Source organism: Typopeltis vanoorti, chromosome 16 (assembly GCF_054136105.1).
Source record: "Typopeltis vanoorti isolate ZY-2024b chromosome 16, IOZ_Tvanoo_1.0, whole genome shotgun sequence".
Classification (NCBI taxonomy): Eukaryota; Metazoa; Arthropoda; class Arachnida; order Uropygi; family Thelyphonidae; genus Typopeltis; species Typopeltis vanoorti.
Genome location: NC_143564.1, coordinates 100,232,951 through 100,256,461, shown reverse-complemented (window position 1 = coordinate 100,256,461; position 23,511 = coordinate 100,232,951). Strand labels below are relative to the sequence as shown.

Genomic DNA, 23,511 nt, shown 5'->3' with positions numbered 1-23,511 from the left:
TGATAGTACCGATCTTTAATTCTGGTGATGTTGAGTTGGGGTTTGTTTTCAGATTTGTTCCAGTAGCTGACCTTTCGCTGTTCACTCTGGTTCCCTGGCGAAAACAACGGGGGCCTTGTTTAACCGGGCGACGCCCCAGCCGGCATGAAATTTTGTCATGTTGTACCATCATTTTTTATTTTGGTTTAACCAATAAGAATACAATTTGGTCGGCTAAATCCCAAATTGCCAGCCCATCCTCGTTCGTTCAGTATCCAAGTAGATACCCAACAGGTTGCACCACGAGAAAGTGAGGATTGGACATTAGGTCAGAAGCTCTGGTAGGTTCTCCGCATTCCTTTAAAGGCTATGTGGAGGTCTCCTCTCAGTTATACAGCTTTGACCCTTACCCTGATAAGTTAAGAATGTTAAATATCCATTTATCATGGTATAATGAGCAAAGAAGTAAAAATTCTGGAAAATAATTAAGTAAACATGCTTGTTTCTAAGTAGGTATCATTGTGAAATTTAGAAAATATTGAATACATTAATTTAAGAAGAAAGAGATAATTAATCAGCTCAAGGAGGATTTTATAATAAAAAAAAGAGGAATTTAGATAAATATGTATAATGCATAGTTGCCAGAGATAAAATGTAAATTAAGAGAGTTATGGTTTTGTGTTGATATTAAATTCAACGTAAGAATAACTTGTAAAAGAAAAATAAGCTTGAAATTCGGGGGGGGGGATGCAGTCTGTTGCCTCAAGTGGTCGCGTGGGGTAAACAAGCAGGAGAGAACGGACATCATGAGGTCATGTGACAAGAAATCGAAGTGCCGGATGAACAGCGAAGTTTTGTTTTTTTTCCGATAGGGTGAACATATAAAAGGGTTAGGAACCCCCCAACACTCTCTTGGTTTTTTTTCGTCGTGTGGAGTTCTCGGATTTCCTTGGGTAGTGAAGGTTTAGCCTGGTGCTGGTTCGGGGATGGCTGAACGATACCTCTAGACTAGGACAATGTTACCCCAGGTAACCCTGTTCTAGATTCCAGGAAAGTAACGGCAGACCATGCCGTTAAAAGGTCAGCAGAAGCATGCACCCAATATCTAGGCTGGTAATTACTATGAAGAAGTTAATCTGGGGTAGATAGATTGAGGGAAACAAAGAATTGGCCTAATGAAACAGAAGATAGACTGAAACAGATGCAGAAAATTAGAGATACCACCGAAGATAAGTAGTGAAGGATTTAGATACAATTATAGATCAGGACTATAGCACGTGTGTTTTATAGGAAGTCATGAGTGAATAGTAACTAAGCGAATCTGAATATTTGTATGTTGAAGAATGCTTAAAGTTACCAGTTGTTAGTGTGGAAATTAATTAATGGAATTTGGTAGCAATTTAGATGTTAAAGAATTATTAACTTGTGTGTGAATTATCTGAAGAAAATTGTGTTTTATGGGAAGTCATGAGTGAATAGTAATTAAGTGAATCTGAATATTTGTATGTTGAAGAATGCTTAAAGTTACCAGTTGCTAGTGTGGAAATTAATTAATGGAATTTGGTAGCAATTTAGATGTTAAAGAATTATTAACTTGTGTGTGAATTATCTGAAGAAAATTGTGTTTTATGGGAAGTCATGAGTGAATAGTAATTAAGTGAATCTGAATATTTGTATGTTGAAGAATGCTTAAAGTTACCTGCTGTTAGTATAGAAATTAATTAATGGAATTTGGTAGCAATTTAGATGTTAAAGAATTATTAACTTGTGTGTGAATTATCTGAAGAAAAGTGTGTTTTATGGGAAGTCATGAGTGAATAGTAATTAAGTGAATCTGAATATTTGTATGTTGAAGAAAGCTTAAAGTTACCTGCTTTTAGTATAGAAATTAATTAATGGAATTTAGTAGTGATCTAGATGTTAAAGAATTATTAACTTGTGTATGAATTACTTGAGGAAAATTATGTTCAGAGATCATACCTGATGAAGTTTAGCTATTTAATTGATTTAGATTAGAATGTGTCTATTTAGAGTGATGATTGTTCATGTATGTAAACTGTAATTTTAGAAGCTAATAAACCTTTACTTGAAATTAACTAAATATGAGTCTGTGTATAGAATTCGATGCACCACTTGTGAAACTTATTACGGATCTGAGCGGGAATTTAATTGAATAAGGTTAAGCTACGATTGCAACCCTAGGTCACACGAGTATATCTTCTAACTTACTCCCCGATTGAGTTATTATCTTTAATCTAATATTTCCAAGTGGCACTGTCTAAAAACACAAATTTCTTGGGATTTTAAGAGAGTTGGCTCTACCCTGAGGCTATTTCTTTGTGTGATAGAGATACCACATGACCCACGTAGAAGGGACATCACTTTTAACGGCTTGATATAGAGATATAAGAATTTATAAGAAAGGGGGGGGCACAACAGTATCGTCCGAATGAGGAATTTGCATAATTTCATTTTTTGCTTTGTCACCAAACAATATTTACTATTTCACAACATGCTAGTAAAAGAGACTCTGCTATAGTATGTGGTTTTAATTTTACAGCAATTAATTCAGATACCTTATATTATGCAATTTGTGCCTTATTGGGAATTTTAACAGTCTTTTCAAAATATTTTACTTGTTTAACTTGCATGTCCAATAATCTCTTGAAATACTCTTCAGTTTTTGAAGCAAGATTGGCGTGCTTCGTAGTAAAGTGTCATGTGACACCTTTCACCAGCAGAACACAAGTGTCCCAGGGAACACTGGTTAAGAACCACTGATTTACAGTGTCTACTGCCTAGAAAGTACACTCACCCGAACTCATGAGTGTACTTTCACAGTGGTGAAGGTACACTCATGAGTAATGGTGAGTGTACTTTCAAATGGCGATATATTTTTGCAGCTATGCAGATTTAAGTGAATTAAAAGACATAGAATTTCCTATTCTGAACTTGATATAATTTTTTTACAAACAGCAATATCTAAGTAGTTGAAGGAGTAAGTATTCAGGTTTCTCTTATAGAAATATTTAGCATACAACATATAAGATCTTTTAATCAAAGCCATCACCACCGTTTGCACTAGTTCAGGTGAGTGTACTTTCTATTAAATTAAGAGTCTGTGGCTTTTGCTATCGCGAGCACAGGCTACATGTTAAACATGAGACTGAAAACTTGCATAAAATGTTTTGCATGCACACATGGGCTGACAAAAATGATAAGAAACATTGCTTGGAAAAAAAAAAGAAAAAATTAACTGAAGGAGAGTGGAAAAACGAAAATGGTCTTAAGACATACTAATAGAAAGGCAGGACAAAATGCGATCATTACAGGAAAGAAGAGGCAAATGCAATGGAGACATCCTTATATGATAGACACAGAGCACTAAACAGACAAGAGTATCATCTAAATCTTTACAGGTGCATCAGATAGGAAGAAGTGGAGAACCATGGCTACCAACCTCCGGCATAGAGATGTCACGTGAATAAATGACTACTTTAATATTAAGTAATATTAATAACAAGTCTGTACATTAATAGCTACAGCCTCAAGTCCATGCTGACTGAAATTTTATAGTAAGCATAAGTTCTTCAGTAGGCTACCAGCCAAATGCTTAAAAAAAAAAATTAACTGAAGGAGAGTGGGAAAATGGTGTTAAGACATACTAATAGAAAGGCAGGACAAAATGTGATCATTGCATTAATAATTTAATGCAAGCAAAGGATTAAAACAAGCAACAGGACCATAATGATTTTAAGCAACTCCATGAGATCATAAAACTTTTTAACGATGACGGTGATTTGAGTTTTTTCAGATAACAGCACTCAAAAAAACCTTAAATCGATCTCTGCAATGAAAACTCACCAGGTCTCCCTGTGCTTATAAGAATGTCCTCTTTTGCAATAATGGGACTCAAGTTTTTATTTTTCATTAATAATAATAACTGCTTCAAATTCATTCAGTGCAGTTTTATAGTACTGTCTAGTCTATCAACTTTTGAGGGTGAATGGGAATTGTCTAGAACCTTCAAGGCGGCATTTTTTTTTTAAATAATAACATGTTAATAGCCAAAAAAAAAAAAAAAAAGACTAATAACAGTTTTTCATGCTAAGAATAGCACTTTGGACAAATTCTACCAATAAGTTGATCCTGTCTTATAAAATATGAAGTGATCAACTTCTTATAAGAAGTTCTTAAATCTTTTGATATCTTCTTAAGATATAAAAAGAGACAAGATTAGTTCAGTATTCAATCTGTTCACCTTTCAGTTAAAATAAATTGTAATTTACCACAAAGCATGTAATAACATGCTTGTGTTAATTTAGCATATATTCCAGATAATAAATTGATATAAATGTAGAAATGTCAGGGTGCTAAATTAAAAACCCAAAATAATGAGAAATTTCACAACTGGACCGGATGGTAAAACAGCAGAGGCTATTAAACATGAAGGAAAAGAGCTTTCCAGAACAACTATTAAATATCTGTAATACAGCTCTAGCTAAATTCAACATTCCACTGCCATGGAGAGGTCTAATAACACCATTGCACAAAAAAGGAAGTCTAACCAACCCAAAAAAATCAGAGGAATCACACTTCCTACTACAATGAAAATTGATAACAGGATGCTTCTAAAACAAACCAAACCATATATAAACCCCTTCTGCTTAAAAATCAAGCAAATTTCTTGGGGGGGGGGGGTCACTGTTGAGCACACCCACTGCCTTAGTGAGTTTCTAGAAGAAGCAAGAGATAAAACTTTCCTTTAATCTTAAACTTCATAGATTTCTCAAAGGTCTTCAAATCAATACACAAAGGATGTTCAAAATTCTCAGTTATCATGCATACCCATGAAAATAATCAATATAATAGCAGAAACATACCACAATTAACATGCAAGAGTAATGGCCACTTAATGGTTACTGGAAATGACTGAGAGCTTTACTATTTCTACTGGAGTTCTTTATTTGGCATGATATCTTTTCATTAATACCCTTGACTATGTTTTCAGACTCACAGGAAATGGGTAAGGATTAACTCTCAAAGAATTATCAGAACAAACCCACACAAGCAGTCTCTGCAGATGATGTTATGCTGATTGACTAATGCAGACTGCCCAAAACAATCTAAATAATTTATGTAAAAATATAGCACTGAGTGGGTTGGCAGTCAACAGAAGTAAAACTATAGTCTTGATGAAAAACAGAATAGAAGGAAATATTAGGCTAAATGAACACAATCTCGAAGGAGTAAACTTTCAGTACCTTAGTTCCTGCCTGGGGGAGACCTGACTCCCACCAGGTGCATCCCTCGGGTGGCAGATGAGGGAAACCCCAACGGGTTGCTCCGAATAAAGAATAAGGAGTGGCAACCAAAAGGATGCCAAAGGATGCAGCAGAGGAGTGGCAAGCCGGCTGCATTATTCTGCAATTCAACCCTATGAATCAGGAGTCTCCACTGTGTCAAGAGAATGTTACTGCGTCCGAGGAAACTGACGTGAATGATCCTAGATCACAGGGAGCAGTCAAGAAATTTAGTATGTGGTCAGCCAATAGAATTTCGCATCTCTTAACCTTAAATATAAGGACACTGTTAAAACCTGGGAAAATAAATTTGATGGAAAAAGAACTTGCTAGGATTAAATGGGACATTTTAGGTTTGGCTGAAACCCATTGGACAGGAGAAGGAGTTATAAATCTAAATTCAGGAAAACTATTCTACTCGGGCAGAGAGGACAATATACATAGAGAAGGAGTCGCCATTTTAGTGAATAATAGTCTACAAAATGCAGTCATGGCCACAGAACCACATGGCCCAAGAATGATCACTATCAGATTAAAAGGTAAAGAAAAAAATGTTCACTTTACAATTATTCAAATCTACGCCCCTGACCAGTCACATGAAGATGAAGAAATCGATACCTTTTATGATAAGTTGTAAGATCTAATAGACAAGACCAATAAGAAAGATATATTAATAGTGATGGGAGATTTTAATGCCAAAATTGGGAAGTTCACCCCAGACATGGAGGATGTTATGGGCAAGTTCGGAGTTGATAACAGAAATGAAAGAGGCGAAAGAATTTTAGAATTTTGTAAAGCAAATAATTTATTTATCTGTAACACCCTTTTTTTCCATAGACCTTCCCACAAATACACATGGGCCTCACCAGATGGTACAACAAAGAACTGTATTGATTACATTCTAATCAAACGCAATTGGAAATCATCAGACTTTGACACTGACCATGATCTGCTAGCAGCAAAAATTAAACTAAAATTTAAGTATCGTAAATCACGAGCTCTTATCAACAAAGTGGACCTGTCAAAACTGAAAGAGAAATCTATGCAAGGTAATTATCAGACACTAATAGGAAATGAGTTTAGAAGATTATCCTATGACAATATAGAAAATACATGGAATCAAGGTAAAAAAATTGTTATAAGTACTGCAAGAAACATACTTGGTAAAATATCAAGACCAAATCATGAATGGATAACCCCTGAGATTCTAAATACTTTAGAAGAAAAAAGAACATCAAAGCATATATTAAATATAAAAAATACAGAAGAAAATAAACAACATTATAAGAATCTTAAAAACAAAATTGATAAAATGTGCATATCTGCCAAAAATAACTGGTTGGGGGAAAAAGCAAACCTCTGCGAAGAAGCTAATAAAAGAAATGATAATAAAACGGTATACAAAATTATCAAAGAATAAACTAAGATCTATAAAGATAAACTATCAACAATGAAAGATAAAAACAATCTAGAAACTGGGTCAATACAAAATATTAAAATAATTTGGAAGGACTACTATCAAACATTATTTCAAAAAGAACAGGAGGAGGAGGAAAATATAACAGAAAAGATGATTTTTTTTTTATAAATAATTTAAGGAAATTACAACGTCAACTAGGATATATATTAAAATAAATTTTAATATACTTCAATATTTCGGCAACTTCGTGTTGCCATTTTCAAGAAACTTAAGAACAAGACACGTGCATGCAGGCAGTACAAACAGTAAATGAGGAAGAAGCAGGAAGCTATTATTTCTCCTAAAGTCCTGATGGTGCCCCCTAGCAGGCAATGTTGGTATTCTTGGGTGATTGGGCTGAAGGTCTTCTGATGTAGGTTTCCCAAATTTGAGGCAGTCTCATGCAGCCAAATTTGTTGAGGTTTGGATTGTTTCTTAGGGCTGAAACTGATTCCATTAAAAGCCTTTCATATTTGTATTTACTACGGTGTATTATTATGGCTTTCTTCCACCGTATTCTATGGCAGGTATCCAACGCATGGTCAGCAAAACCAGAGTGGCTGTATTGGTGAAACCGGATGTAGTCCTTGTGTTCTGAGATATACATTAAAATAAAATTTATTTTAATGTATATCCTAGTTGATGTTGTAATTTTCTTAAATTATTTAGAAAAAAATGCATAACCAACGTCTAAGCCTTTCCACGAGAAGGAAGAAAAGATGATATATGAAAAGGCACCACCCATAACCTCAGCAGAAATTATAAATGCAATAAACCAAATGAAATTTTCAAAAGCTACGGGTAAAGATGAAATATCTATAGAACTATGGAAATATGGTGGCAAGGAAGCCATTAATTTCTTAATGAATTTATTTAATCAAATTCTTTATACTGGAGTAATTCCAACTGACTGGAAAACAGGAATTATTATACCAATTCACAAAAAAGGAGACAAAAGAATATGTGAAAATTACAGAATCATAACACTCTTAAGTCATAGTTATAAACCATTCATTCGAATTATACAAAAGAGAACACAGGTGCTTACAGAAAAAATCATAGAGGAAAACCAAGCAGGATTCAGGCCACATAGATCCACTATAGACCACATCTTCACCATTAATAATATAACAGAAAAATATTGGGAATACAATCTGCCCATATACTTGATATATATAGATTTTAAGCAAGCCCTTGATTCAGTTAATAGAAACAAATTGATTACTATCCTAAAAAACGTAAAAATGGATTCTATATTTTAACATTTATTACAAATTATTATGGAGACACCAAATCTTTTGTTAAACAAACAACGTTAAAACCGAGAATTTCAGAGTCGAGAAAGGTGTAATGCAGGGATGCCCTCTCTCACCTCAACTCTTTATCCTCTTCCTAGAAGAAGTCTGTAAAACCATAGCCGATGAACCAGGTGTAAAAATCAATGGTACCAACATTAATCACATAAAATAATAAAATGATATCATTATTTTAGCAGATTCTAAACCACGGCTAGAAAAAACTATTAATATTTTAAATGACTCTTGTAAAACTTATGGTATGAAAATAAATCTTCATAAAACAAAATTAATGAAAGTAGATAGAGAAGAAGAAAATGTTTCTATAAATCTTGAAAATCACCTGCTGGAACAAGTTAATAAATATGTTTATCTTGGCAGTCTTATATCTAGTAACCTCAACAATATGGAAACAGTAAAACACAGGCTAAACCTAGGTTGGACCAACATGAATAAACTAAACAAAATATGGAAAAATAAAAAAAATCCCAACGAGTCTAAAATTATATAAAACAATTATTATCCCAACGGCTACTTATGCTTCAGAAGCCTGGAGATCAACTCAACAACCAATCAAGTTCAAGCATTTGAAATGAAATGCCTCAGAAAAATTAATAACACCCACTGGATGCAACACAAGACTAATGAACAAGTCAGAACAAATTTAGGCTTCCCAGATAATATAATGCACAATCATTAAGCATCAACTGAGATGGTTTGGTCATATTCAGAGAATGGCCCCTCATAGACTCCCATATTTAGCTCTGAATGGATATATCGGAAGAAAAAAGACCTAGAGACAGACCAAGAAGTACTTGGATAAAGTTGCTGAAAGAACATTCACATCTACTCAGCTATAGAGTCACGATTGAGATGGCTAAAGATCGCGATAAGTGGAGAACCTTTCTTCTTAGTGGACTCAACCCGTTACCAATCAGATGAGATGAGAGAGAGATGATAGTTCTAGCATTGATACTCTAAGTGGCATAGTGTGAAGAAAGCATGAAGATCTTCAATTCCATAAAAGCATAACTAATATCTGGAAATTCAATCTTATCACCATAACTATCAAAATCTGTCCATAGAAAACCACCAATCAAGCCATATTTACATATAGTTCCCAGACATGGAATATTACATGGACAACATACTTTGATCTATATAAGATACAAATGGCAAGATCACATTTCTAATATACCATTTCTAATATAATTCTTGAAGAAAGCCAGCAAAGACCCTCTAATAGAAACAATTCAGAAAAGTCAGCTGAGGTGGTTGGGACACCAACTTAGACATCTGCCTTCACCTATCTTCAGCACTCTTTGGAACTGAACAGTTTTGGCAATACATAAGCAAACTTCTTTTTGAAAACAAGACTAATGAACCATCTGGCACAAAACAGAGCAACCTGACTCAGTTTCATTTAATAAGTTCATTTCTGTGAGTGGTTGTTATATGAATACATTTCCCTATTCATATATGATGATGATCCAAAAGGTTTGAGTTCATGACACACTCCCTACTAATCCAGGTCATCTTTATCACTAGAACCACTGTTGTCATTTATTTCTTTTGAATGATCACTGCTTCTATAATGCAATAGTGATTATTATTCACTGTCTAGGAAATCTTCAGCCTTTAACCTTTCCTCAATACCTTCTTTTTCAAATCCTCAACCAATAACTATATTAAATCATTTAGTGAAGTACCAAGTCTGATTTCTTTTCCTTCTTACACACACAAAAGGTTGTAAACCTATAGTAAATTAGTACCATGGTGTTCTATTTTTTTTTTAAATTTACCTTTTCTTTTATATATATTGATGTTTAATTCCTGCACTTGGATTATGTATGGGAATGCTGTTCAACTCCATGGCACATTGTATCTTGTGGAGAAATTTCCAATAAAGGTAGTTAAACAAAAATCAGTCAAATAAAGAGTTAGTTTAGGCAGAATAGACTATACGATATTTGCTTATATTGATTATGTACCAGGATGGTTGTGCTAATGGATGGTATCACTGCTTCCTAATCAATGCACTGTGGAGTGTGAATCTCACTGAAGTAGATGAATGTCTTGAGGTAGCAGATGATTTTTCATCACTTGGTGTGAGACTACTATCCTACATGCTAAAAAAACAAACCAAAATTGTACTTTTGTTTTCTTATACTGACATATTATAATATTCATAAAAGAACATTTTAAGCAGTATTTCACAATTAAGGGAAAGAATTATATTTAACACAAAGATTTTTTTTTCACTATTCCTTAACATGAGCCACAAAAATAAAGGAACAATTGTGACAGACAGAATAATGTGTTCTGCACTCTTGTGAACATTATCAAGCAAAGATAATATTCATTAATAAGGATTCGTTACATTTTTTAATTAAAGAAAAACAGATAGGTGAGAATAATTATTTTTCTATACGTTACAAATCTCCTTTTTCAGTCTTATTCACTGTAATGAATAGCATGAACAATTAATTTTAGTTGTATATATTTAGAATATTCACACATATTATATATATATATATATATATATAAAAAAAGGTTTAATGACTATTACCGAGAGAAAAGATGACAAGATATATTTAAAAAAGATACTACTAGTTTCGTTACATGAACATCCTCAGGTATCACAATCAAAGAAGTATATAAAAAATTACAGAGATTTAAAATTGTACTAACAGGACAAGTATAAAAAACAGTAGCGTGTTTGAAAAAAATGCAAGTATGAGTTCCAAACAAACGAATACTACGCGCTGTCGCAAGTGCGCCAGTACTGAACAGAAGCAACGTGTGCGTCAGAGAGAGAGATTGTAGCTCAGGCTGTTGTTGATATGAGAGGAATCTAGAGAAATTTCCCTAGATTCAACAATCTTTCTTTCGAGTTCATCGTAGCACACATGGATGTTAGCAGTTTGAGTCCAGTTTACAATGTGCTGGCGGCCTTCGTCTGAGTTAGCTGAAAAGAGAACATTCCTACTCAGCTTCCAGGAGTGTACAAGATTTTGTGTGATTGCAGAAAGCCATACTATGGACAGACTGCTAAATCCATCCTTCTACGTTTGGATGAACACCGTAGAGATATCTCCTATAACAGGACTAGAGCTAGCGCTCTCTCTAGCCACGTTCTCTTTTCAGCTAACTCAGACGAAGGCCGCCAGCACATTGTAAACTGGACTCAAACTGCTAACATCCATGTGTGCTACAATGAACTCGAAAGAAAGATTGTTGAATCTAGGGAAATTTCTCTAGATTCCTCTCGAGTTACAATCTCTTTCTCTGACACACACGTTGCTTCTGTTCAGTACTGGCGCACTCACGACAGCGCGTAGTATTCGTTTGTTTGGAACTCATACTTGCATTTTTTTCAAACATGCTACTGTTTTTTATACTTGTTCTGTTAGTACAATTTTAAGTCTCTGTAATTTTTTATATACTTCTTTGATTGTGATACCTGAGGATGTTCATGTAACGAAACTAGTAAACTAGTAGTATCTTTTTTAAATATATCTTGTCATCTTTTCTCTCGGTAATAGTCATTCAACCCTTTTTTATAATATTCCAACCGAGTAAAAATGAATTTTGAATATATATATATATATAAAGAATTGAATGACTAGAACCGAGATTTAAGTAAAAAAGTTTTAATATAAAAACACGACTAGGTTCGGCTTAACAGCCTTCATCAGGTGAGATTATAAAAGAAAGAAAAAAGAAAAAACACTAAAACATTGAAGCTTAAATAAACTATGAACACCATAGGGAGTCTCTATACATAATTGACACTAAATTGTTGCGGATGTATTTAAAGCTGTTCTTTCGTTAGTTGTATTGTTGGGAAAGTGCGTGCTAGTAGCATCTTGTGAACGCCAGTACATGATTACAGCTGTATGACAATTTGAGAGGTTGTAGCTCAAGTTATTATTTAGATGAACAGGATTGAAGATGAATTCTCTAGATTCCATGATTTTTCTCTCTAGTTCATCATTGCAACAGAAGATGTTAGTAGATTTTTCCCAGCAGACATTGTGACTTTGGTTTTTATCATTAGGATTAGCCGAGAAAAGGATATGACTAAATAATGCACTGGCTCACTGTCTCTTGTAAGTAATGTCCCTCATGTGTTCTTCCATACGCAATTCGACAGATTTGACTGTCTGCCCAAAATAAGGAATATCACAATCATACAATATTTTATATACACCAGGGTATTTGAGTTGATGATGACAGGGCTTTTTGGTGTATATAAAATATTGTGTGATTGTGATACTCCTTATTTTGGGCAGACAGACAAATCTGTTGAATTGCGTATGGAAGAACACGAGGGACATTACTTACAAGAGACAGTGAGCCAGTGCATTATCTAGTCATATCCTTTTCTCGGCTAATCCTAATGATAAAAACCAAAGTCACAAAGTCTGCTGGGAAAAATCTACTAACATCTTCCGTTGCAATGATGAACTAGAGAGAAAAATCGTGGAATCTAGAGAAATCATCTTCAGTCCTGTTCATCTAAATAATAACTTGAGCTACAACCTCCCAGATTGTCATACAGCTGTAATCATGTATTGGCGTTCGCGAGATGCTACTAGCACGCACTTTTCCAACAATACAACTAACGAAAGAACAGTTTTAAATACAACTGCAACGATTTAGTGTCAATTATGTATCAAGACTCTCTATGATGTTCATGGTTTATTTAAGCTTCAGTGTTTTAGTGTTTTTTCTTTCTTTTATAACCTCACCTGATGAAGGCTGTTAAGCCGAAACTAGTCGTGTTTTTATATTAAAACCTTTTTACTTAAATCTCGGTTCTAGTCATTCAATTCTTTATAAAATAAAAACATGTATGTTAACCGAGTTAATGATCATTCTTTTATATATATATATATATATATATATATATCATATGTGAAGCATAAAATAAATTCAGATAAACATCACTAACCTGAACTGTCCCATTTGATGCATCAGTAGCAATTGATGCTGATGAAGAAGCAGTAGATATACTTTGTTTACTCATAATGTCATCTTCTAAAGTTTCTTGAGAATCAGACTTTTTAGAATGCACAGAGACTTTTTTGCTTTTTGTTATTTTAATACTTGAATGTTTTATACCTACACAAATGATGCAGTGAAAAAGAAAGAAAAAGATAAAAAAGCAGCAGAAAATGAACAGTTATGAGTAATCTATGAAACTATACATAATATTTACTATACAAACTATACACAATATTTACTGACAGTAAATATTATGTATCATAAATATGATTTTTTTTTTTTAATGGAGATGCCCTTATGTTCCAACCTAAGGCTAAATTTTGTTCTAACTAGTATACATTTGTATAATTTATAAAAAATCTCAAATCTCAAACTACTTCATTAATCACAAACCATGCAAAACTCCCTGTTACTCTCAAACCAATCCCCTCTTAACACAAATCCTGAATGACATAGCAAACTCACTTAATATTTTGTTCTCTTAAGAAGAGTCCTATAAAACAGCCAGCATACCATTATGCAGCTGGCATCATATATATTATGTTTTGTTCCTTTTTTTCTTCAATTTTTTTATCTTTCAAAATCCAAAACCTAACTGGTTCTCTGTTATAAGTTCTATTCATGTTTCATTTCAGCCAATGGATATATATTTCCATGTTCACATATTTGTTTTCCATCCTCAACATTTTCTTATCATACGTTTTTGGCTCAATAATGTTTGGCGCCAAATACTATGCCATCCTTACCTCCTAGAAATACTCAATCAAGTATGTCATTTTAATTCTTTTCTAATAGAAATTCTTAAAAAATAGTGATGCAGAACTTGTATTTTTGTAAAAATTTAATATAGCTTCAAAATGACAAAGCATTTTATATCAATTTTTACAGAAGTCAAGTCCTATAAGATTGTTACAAAAAATGACCTTGCATGTCTGTATATAGTTAAAGCTAAATGTTAACGTAAACAGTCCTACGGAAATTGATTGTGCTCATTGCTCTAAGAAGGAAATTTCTAGATTGTCATGAACAAAGGCAATACCTTGCCACCAGAAACGTTGTATGATAGCTCCTTATAATGACATATGAAAGTTGTTTGCAAACTCCACTTGTAAACACCTTCAAGGTAAGTGGCAAATGGACTGACTACTTCAGACGAGCTTCCACTGCCCAACAAAATAGGATTAAAGGAGTGCAGTAGGAGAACAAAGAAACAGTCAGTGCTAGTGAAAGATCAAGAGATCACACCGAAATGTTCGGGACCCAATATCTTCATGTATGGATCCGAAAGAGAATGAATAAAAGGCATTGGCCAGAAGAATGGATATCGTTTTTCCATCGGTTGTCTAGTGGAGGTCTATCGGATGTCAGACATCGAGGATGCGATTTTCTGGAGAAGTCATGCCAGAAGTCTGAAGGGACGATGACAGGAGCCGAACCGCCAGGCAGAGATTAGACCTGATGACAATCTTTGCCGGGAGCTATTTTCTGAAGAGAGGAATTTTCGAGCTGGAAGGAACTGCTCCGTTACGTTAACGCGCATGCACTCCTCATGCCGAACCCTTTCACCCGAAGTGCCAGAGAGACAGCGTCCTAGAAGCCATCAGTGTCAATAATCTAATGCCAGTGTAGGATGGGAGTCAAAACCTGACACAGAAGGAAAAGTCAGGACTCCAACTCGAAGCCAAGGAATAAGTACACACAGTGGGTAGCAGCCCTAAAGCGAGTTTGATCCTTTTATTCTGTTTTGTGAATTATAGGAGAACTTTAATAGTGGACTGTTAAAGTGCTTGGGCAGAGTTAATGAAAGAATTTTAATGTTTGATAAGTGATTGAAGATCATGCATGTACTAGTTGAAGGTTAGCAGTACAATTGCCTAGGATAGAAACAGTTTGTTAATAGTATAATTGCCTAGGATATTAATTGGATGTTAATAGTGCAATTGCCTAGGATAGTAATTTAGTATTGGAAAGGAATGAATATTTATGTGTCATGATAATCTTGAATTGAAAGTGTATTTTAACATGATCGTTTTTTGTTTTAAGAGTTAAATTGAGAATGTCTCTTTAACAGAATTATAGTGTAAAATTGTTTAGTTGTAAATAAATGTGTTTTTCAGTTGTCAATAGATTGTCGCCTGAATTTTAATTGTGCAATGCACTGTTCCGAAAAAAATTAGGGCCTATTTACAGGAACACAGGAGAAAGATAGAGAGAATAATTAGTGGATCACGACTGTAAACTATAATTAATCGGAGGTAATTTGTGTTTAAACGGAAAACTACTGGATGCACTTACCATATCTTATTGTTAGGAAACGAACATTGGTGGTGCAGCTTATCAAATAAATTTTCCCGTGCTTGAGGAATAAGAAGGCAAGTGTGGAAGGCAGTTAGTAGAAAGGAGTTTATGCATTAAGGGAAAACATATACAGGAAGAAATAGAATAATATTGCAAAGGCGCAGCCAACTGCAGACAGCAAATATAGCATAGAGTAAGGGTAAAGAAAGATAACTACCGAAATTAAAAGGATAGAATAATAGATAAAAAGAAATAAGTAGACAATATATCCCCCCACGTTTACACTTTACCATACGAGCTGCCAAAAAAGGTGTCACCGATAATGTTTGCTTGATAATGTTCTGATGATGAAGCAATAGATATACTTTGTTTACTCATAATGTCATCTTCTAAAGTTTCTTGAGAATCAGACTTTTTAGAATGCACAGAGACTTTTTTGCTTTTTGTTATTTTAATACTTGAATGTAATAATTGAGTGACATCTAAAAAAATATTTACACCAGTTAGAACTAAATCCAGCCTTAGGTTGAAACATTACCAAATAATCTTTGCTATTTTGGTTCATTATATCCTACTAAGAGCTACATGAAAAAAATAAAAATAAAAAATCAGAAAATTCCAAACACTGATTTTTTTTTCCTATTGCAATTCAGCAATGAAAAGCTTAAAAGTTGGAATGTGATTTACATAAATTTGTAAAAATAATTAAGCACTGGCTATCGCTATTTTGGATTTATTACAGTATCATGATTAAAAACACTTTTTATATTCATATTTCTCTAGCTCTAAAACCAGTTATCTCCAGAGCAATATAGTTAATGGATATATTGCAAGGCAGGAAATTTGGAATTATAACTGAAACTGAGCCAAAACTAAAGCATTAGTGAGTATCCTCCAAGGACTTGAATTATAAGTTGCCTAGACAGCTGGGCTGAGATTAAGATAAGTGTTTCCAAAATTTCAGACAAAATGATACAGCTCTATTGAAGCTGAGAGAATACATCATGGTAGAGAACGAGCTAGAGCAGGTCTTAAGGTTTTATTTAAGTCTCTATTTAATTTTCCTCCAGTATCTATTCCCTCTTATTTAAATTTACTGTAAGTTATGATGTTTTATATGGTGTGTGTGTGGGGGGGGGATATAAAAACAAATCTGAGTCATTACATGAGCTCAATCCCATTTCTCTACAATTTTTACATCAAGTAATCAAAAACTCAAGACCTAAACACAGCCACACAAGTATCCTATTTGGTTTTGTAATCATATATTTGAGACTTGGTTTTGAAACTTATAAGTGGTGCCCATCATTAATGTTTGTACTAATGTCCTACATGTTGGTGAGATGTGGAAGTTTTTGTGTGTATTTTTATTTTGTTTTTTAATGATGGAAATGACATTTTATATCATCAATTTTGAGGAGGTGAATCTAATTTTCCTCATAACTGAAATATAAATATTATATTAACTAAATATTAATATTCAGGACAATGAAAATATGGAAAGTATGTATGAAAGTGTATGTATGTATATTTTCTTAGTAAAATATGAAAATATTTTAACATCCACCAGTTCAAATTTTGATTTGTGTGTTTCTGGACACTTTCAATATTTAAATGAGCCATAACTATGAAGATGTACTATAAAGTAGTTATTAAATCAAAGATAAGGATAAAGATATGTTGAAGAAGTGAAATAATATAAAACTTTAAGATAAATGAAAGAAACTAGAAAGCAAAAAAGTCATACTGTGTTAATTAAACATAACAAATGAGCAAAGTATCATTATTAAGAAAACTAAAATGGCAGATGCGACAAAATCATGACCTGCTAATCACAGTCAAGATATGGATGGCCCATATCATACTAGGTCAACTCTGTCTACTTCATATGTTATTTGTCATACTGTCATATACTATATGACAGTATGTGCTAAGCAATAGTAGATGTCATATACCATTGCTTAGCACAGTCACTATCAAATGTGTGTTGGGGGATAAAATACAGTTTACAAAAGGAAGAGGAGGACTTATTTCCATATGAGACCAGCCAAATTACCTTCAAATGAAAATGCCCTCATAAAAATTCCTTACATCCTAGATGCAATTGAAATACAAACTCTTCACATTTATACATATGAAGGCAATGTAAAACTATTATAAAACATGCTACAATTTTTATGGGAATGAAAGCTTCAAGTTTCCATAAAATTACTTTCACTAATCATTAAACTTTAACATGTTCACGTTGGGAAGCATTTATCCTACCAAGGACTTCTCATTACCATTTGTGTGCTGCTTCTGTGTTGGGTGAGCAGGCTCAACTGACAAAGTTTATATGCCATGTTAGTTGCAACTCTTTCTGAAGAATTTTAATGGCACTTGTTCATGTGGCAATTCTGCTTCAGACTGGTGAGTGGACTCACTGACATAAATTTATATGGCATGTTAGTTGCAACTGCTTCGATAGAATTTTATTTGAAGTTAGCATCTATGATCTGTCTTAATGATATCAAAAATTTCAAATACAATCAAACAAACACTTATTTCATGTAACTGAAAATTTGGACAAATGTTAAGACAATTATTTTTAGTTAGATACTGTGTTTGAAGGTACAACCAACAGTTTTGCTTGAGTCTATGTAGCATAGTTCTGTAAGAGGGAACATGTAATTGATTAGGTAGTGCCGTTTTTATCCCAGTTGTCTCTAATTGAACTATTTGTTGACAACTATATTACACAGACTGCAAATGTCTTTGTACCTTATTCAGTGATATAATAAAACTACTTGTTTTTCTTACACCTGCAGTATAGTAGCTATTGGGAGGATATGTTGTTCCACTTTATAGGGACAGCTGCTTCCAGCCTTCAAACAGTACACACACACACACAGGGAGTAAAAATTTATCTATTACTAACTGAAAATGAATCCTTCAATATTTTTATAAGAACACATCTCATGAAAGCCAACAACCTCAGTAAATATCTATATAGTGAGTTAGCAATGTATACAGTCGCTGTTTCTTATTGGTTTAGTGATTTATATTCCGCAAACAAATCCCTTTCCTTCTATTCATAATTTTTTAATTGTGCCCATCACAAATGTAAATATACAAGTCTAGAGTTTCTAGATCACGTATTTTTCACTCCACCCTAGATACTTATAACACGAGCACCCATAATAATATCACAGATATAAATTATTCATAATCTATTTTTTATTATTATTTGACACCTCCAAGGAGTCCAATCCACCAACTGATCGCATCTACCGCCGACCACCACCACTAGTATTTCCACAGCCACACAAACACCCATGCCCACGGTGGGATTCGAACCAGCAGCCTTTTGGCTGGAGAGCAGATATGCTAACTACACGGCCAGCGCAATAGACTTAATTTTACAGTACTGAAAGTATTTTTATTCATGCCTATGCTTTCTCTTCCTTAAACTTGCTATTCTTTACACCCTTTAGTAAATGAAGTATCATAACTAATAATCAAATATATCATTCTCTTTAATCACTGTTTTTTAATTTTTTAATATATTCTGAAAAGAACATTCCTTTTCACCTATCCCTATCCCCTGCAATGCAAAATTAGCTACAATTGAAGAAACCATCAAGAAAAGCAGCATGTCTGATGACACAGGAAAACAACATTACTGTAATTTTGATGACTTTGCCAGATAGTTAGGTTCTCAGTGAGTGAGCTACTATCACCACGACATGAAAGTGTTATACCATTGTAAAGATTTCCCATTGCATGATAATAATATACAGATAAAAACAACTGAGCACTAAATACTTCCTATTTTTGTTTTCAAATTGATGTGATTTTCAAAATAGTAAAATATAAGCTCACTTCCATCTTTTTGACTTTCTGGTTCATCGCTGTCTGTTGGTTCACTTCCTAACTGAGATGTTTCAGCCTGCAAAACCTTTTGACTTATCTCTTGAAGAAGATATTCAGCAGTCTGAGTGAAAGCCATTTCTTTGTTATTTAGCCAATGCAATACAAAATTTGGATCTTTACTATTTCCGCCACTAATACTTGGAACAAGAGGTATGTCTATAATGAAAAAATTACATTATTAACTAATAAATGATGTTATTAATATTTGAAACTAATATTTTATACAAGCAACTCTCAATGTAGCAAACTTCAACCATAAGAAATTAGTATATTTTCTTTAGTGAAAATTCTTACACATGTACGAAGGCGGTCTGAAAATTTCTCCGCCTAACAATGAAAAATCGAATTTATAATTTCAAAATTATTTTTATTTTTCAACATAATCTCCCTTAAGGCTAATACATTTATTCTAGCAATGCCCCAGCACCATTATCCCGTCCCTGTAGTGGTTCTCAGTAAGATCTGCAAAATGCCCCTCTACAGCTGCAATCACCTCTTAATTCGAAGAAAAATGCTGACCAGCAAGGAAGAGTTTTAGTTTTGGGAAGAGATAGAAGTCAGAGGGAGCCAAATCTGGGGAATAGGTTGGATATTCCAACAATTCATCATGCAGATCCCTTAATTTTCCCATTGCCAAAACGCCTTTGTGCGTAGGTGCATTCTCCTGATGAAAGATGTTTTTTTTTTTATTCTGCAAACCGGGTCTTTTCTTACGAATTTTTTTGCTTAGTCTGGTTGAAAGATTGGAATAATATAGCCCAGTTATTGTTTTACCCTTTTCAAGATAATTAATAAACAAAATGCCTTTAACATTCCAAAACACCGATGCCATGACCTTTCCTGCTGAGGGAACTGACTTTGTCTTCTTTGGCGCTAAAACAACTGGCTTCTGTCCACTGGTTTAACTGCTGTCTGGATTCTGGTGTGTAATGGTGAATCCAAGTCTCATCCATAGTAATAAATCAATGCACAAAATCGGTTTTATTCTTGTTAAAACACTCCAAGCACCTGTTCAGAGATTTTCATGCGAGTGCGTTTTTGATCTGCTGTGAGCAAGCACAGCACCCATCTTGCACAAAGCTTTTTCATTTGCAATTCTTCATGCAACATATATCCTACATGTTCTTTTGAAAAGCCTATAGTCTCAGCAATTTCTCGCACTTTGACTTGCCAGTCATCCAATACCATATCGTGTGCTTGATCAATGATTTCTGGTGTTGTTACACTTTTTGGACATCCTTCATGTGGATCATCTTCAAGGCTGGTACAGCAACGTTTAAACTCAGCAGCCCATCCCATTTCTTAATTGTCGAAAATGAAGGAGAAGAGTGCCCATAAACTTTTATGAACTTCGAATGAATTTCTTTTGGCATTAAACCCTCTTTTACAAAGAATTTTATAACTGCACGATACTCAATTTTACCAATGCAGTCTCCCATCAAAATTGTAAAAAATGTATCCCTGCAATTTACTAGTTGGTCTAGTGTTTCATAAAATTACATATATATATACATATGCATATAGATACACATTTATATGTATGTATGTATGTATATATATATATATATATATATATATATATATATATGTTAAAGATACCAAGTAATTTTAAACCTGGTTTTACTCCATTTCCCAAGTAAGCAAACAGACTAAAAGTCAAGTTTGCACCTGCAATTGATGCAAGTCTAACTGATCCCACAGGTAGTGCAGGACCAGGGCAACTCGTGGCAAAGGTGGAACAAGCTCCGATCACTAATCTTAATATTTACCCTTAATGCCAAAACACATCTCCAAGAAGGGGATGTATGATGTTTTGTATTAAAGGCAAGGGGCCACTACCCAGACCGGTTTCGACCTTTATTGAGGTCTCGTCAGTGGGAGCTAGGCTAGAATTAGAAATACCAAGATTTAGTAGTACAGAGCTTGTAAGTATTTCGCCAAAACAAGTTACCATAAGGTGTTTTAACCTTATTATTAAATAAGAATCTCTGGAGGAGATATATAAATGTAGAAAGTAAGGTTAAAACACCTTATGGTAACTTGTTTTGGCGAAATATTTACAAGCTCTGTACTACTAAATCTTGGTATTTCTAATTCTAGCCTAGCTCCCACTGACGAGACCTCAATAAAGGTCAAAACCGGTCTGGGTAGTGGCCCCTTGCCTTTAATACAAAACATCATACATCCCCTTCTTGGAGATGTGTTTTGGCATTAAGGGTAAATATTAAGATTAGTGATCGGAGCTTGTTCCACCTTTGCCACGAGTTGCCCTGGTCCTGCACTACCTGTGGGATCAGTTAGACTTGCATCAATTGCAGGCGCAAACTTGACTTTTAGTCTGTTTGCTTACTTGGGAAATGGAGTAAAACCAGGTTTAAAATTACTTGGTATCTTTAACATATTTATACCCAAGGTAAAAATACTTTCTACATATATATATATATGCATAAATACATGTATACATATGCATACAGATACACATTTATATGTATATATACATACATACATATGTGCATATATTTTCTTCAGCTTTGTTCCCACTCAAGCAGGGTCACTGCAATGGCCTTCAACAGAACTCCAATGAGCTCTGCTGAAGGCCATTTTCTCCTCTAGTCCGAGGTCTTAGGGATCCTCTCCTAAGCTGTCCAGCCATCATTGTTTAGGTCTCATCTTACTTCTTTTTGCCTATAAGTGCATATAGGTACTTATAACACACACATGGGTGTAAATAAAGTAGTGGCAACACTCTCAGGAGATGTTGGTAACTCAAATTTACTCTTGACAGATAGAGGTACTAGTTGTATGTACTATACATGCAGCACAAGACGAGACAGCCCATTCTAACAAATGCCCTTGTGTGCATAAATAGTTAAAGCTAACTTCATGGTCTTAGAGAAGCCTGTGCCAAAAGTGCATTTCATGTAGAATGATTACTCGCATGATAACTGCCATGCAGGATGACCAGCCATTTCAGATGAACTGTATGCCAGGGAATACATTCCTGAATTGTATCATAGCCACTGATGAAACTTGAGTGGCTTATGAGTCTGAACTGAAGAGATAATCTAACAAATGGCACCATTCAGGATCACCCTGTTCAAAAGAACTTTGCCAGGAACCCAGCAAAGTCAAAGTTTCTGATAGTTGCTTACGACGTTTAAGGTATCATTCTTCATCATGCTGATCTCCAAGGGCAAACTGTTAGTACACAGTACAATGAAAGATTTCTAGTGCATTATTTTCATTCAGCTCTAAGGAGAAAGCAACCACATCTTTTCACAGGTTCTCCACCATGTTTTTTTTTGTTGCATGACAATGAAAAATGTCATTCTCGCAATTGGTGATGTTGGACAGACAGTGGGAAGTGTTGGAATATCCTCTGTATCCACTGGATACAAGTCCTTGCAACTTTGACTTGTTCCCCAAAATGAAAGAATTCCTCAGAGGTCTGCAGTTTTATGATGTGCATGAGGTTCTTTGAGCAGTAGGTTTCATTATCACTGATATGAACAAGCAACACTCTGCTGATGGTATCTAGTGGTTCTCACAAATTTGGGAACAAGTGCAGAACATGGCAGAAGATTATATTGAAGGAATGTAATTGTACAGACTTGATAAACTATTTTACATTTTGTGCACATATATTGCCACTACTTTACTTACAACCTTCATATATACCCACACACACACACACGACTATATATACTGCTTGGAAATAAGTCGACGGACACCATAGTGTGAGTAACAAACAGCCATGGCACCCACCTTAATAAAATCTATGATCTCCTTTCACTACGATGGCCATAGCAGTCTTATGGGATATACTTTCCACAAGCATACGACACTGATCAATGGGAATTTTGAATCTTCCTGTAGGCATGTAATGAGGTCCTGGACTGTTGCGAGACAGACATCCCTTGACCTCACCTTACGCTCTAGTTCATCCCACATATGTCCAATAAGGCTGAGATAAGGAACATGTGTAAAAGGCTGGTAAAGTGTGGTGACATTAATGTCCACAAACCATGCAGTTACAGCAGCAGCCTTTTGACACAGTGCATTGTCTTACTGAAAGAGACAATGGTTCATTTCTGTAGAAACACCACAAAATAGGAAGCATTGCATTGTCCAGAATGTTCAGATACTTCTCAAAGTTGAATGTTTGTGGCACTACAAACATAGGTCTGCAGCCAAACCAGAAAAATCAGGATCATACCATCACATTCATAGTTGAGGTTATGCACACTGGTAAGAA

General features: G+C 34.4%; 1 protein-coding gene across 4 annotated transcripts in view; it reads right to left on the bottom strand.

Annotated features, from left to right (window-relative positions):
• Positions 1 to 23,511, bottom strand: part of Rbcn-3A (rabconnectin-3 alpha) — a 984,230-nt gene that overhangs the window by 785,470 nt on the left and 175,249 nt on the right. For all 4 annotated transcript variants that reach the window (XR_016549602.1, XM_090406519.1, XM_090406521.1 and 1 more), the window contains exons 11-12: positions 19,206 to 19,412; positions 12,994 to 13,163 (exon numbers count right to left, since the gene is read on the bottom strand). Coding sequence is in view for 3 of the 4 variants with exons in the window: in XM_090406519.1 (XP_090262645.1) it covers positions 12,994 to 13,163; positions 19,206 to 19,412 (377 nt within the window). In the remaining variant the exon portion in view is untranslated. The remainder of the gene's footprint in view (positions 1 to 12,993; positions 13,164 to 19,205; positions 19,413 to 23,511) is intronic.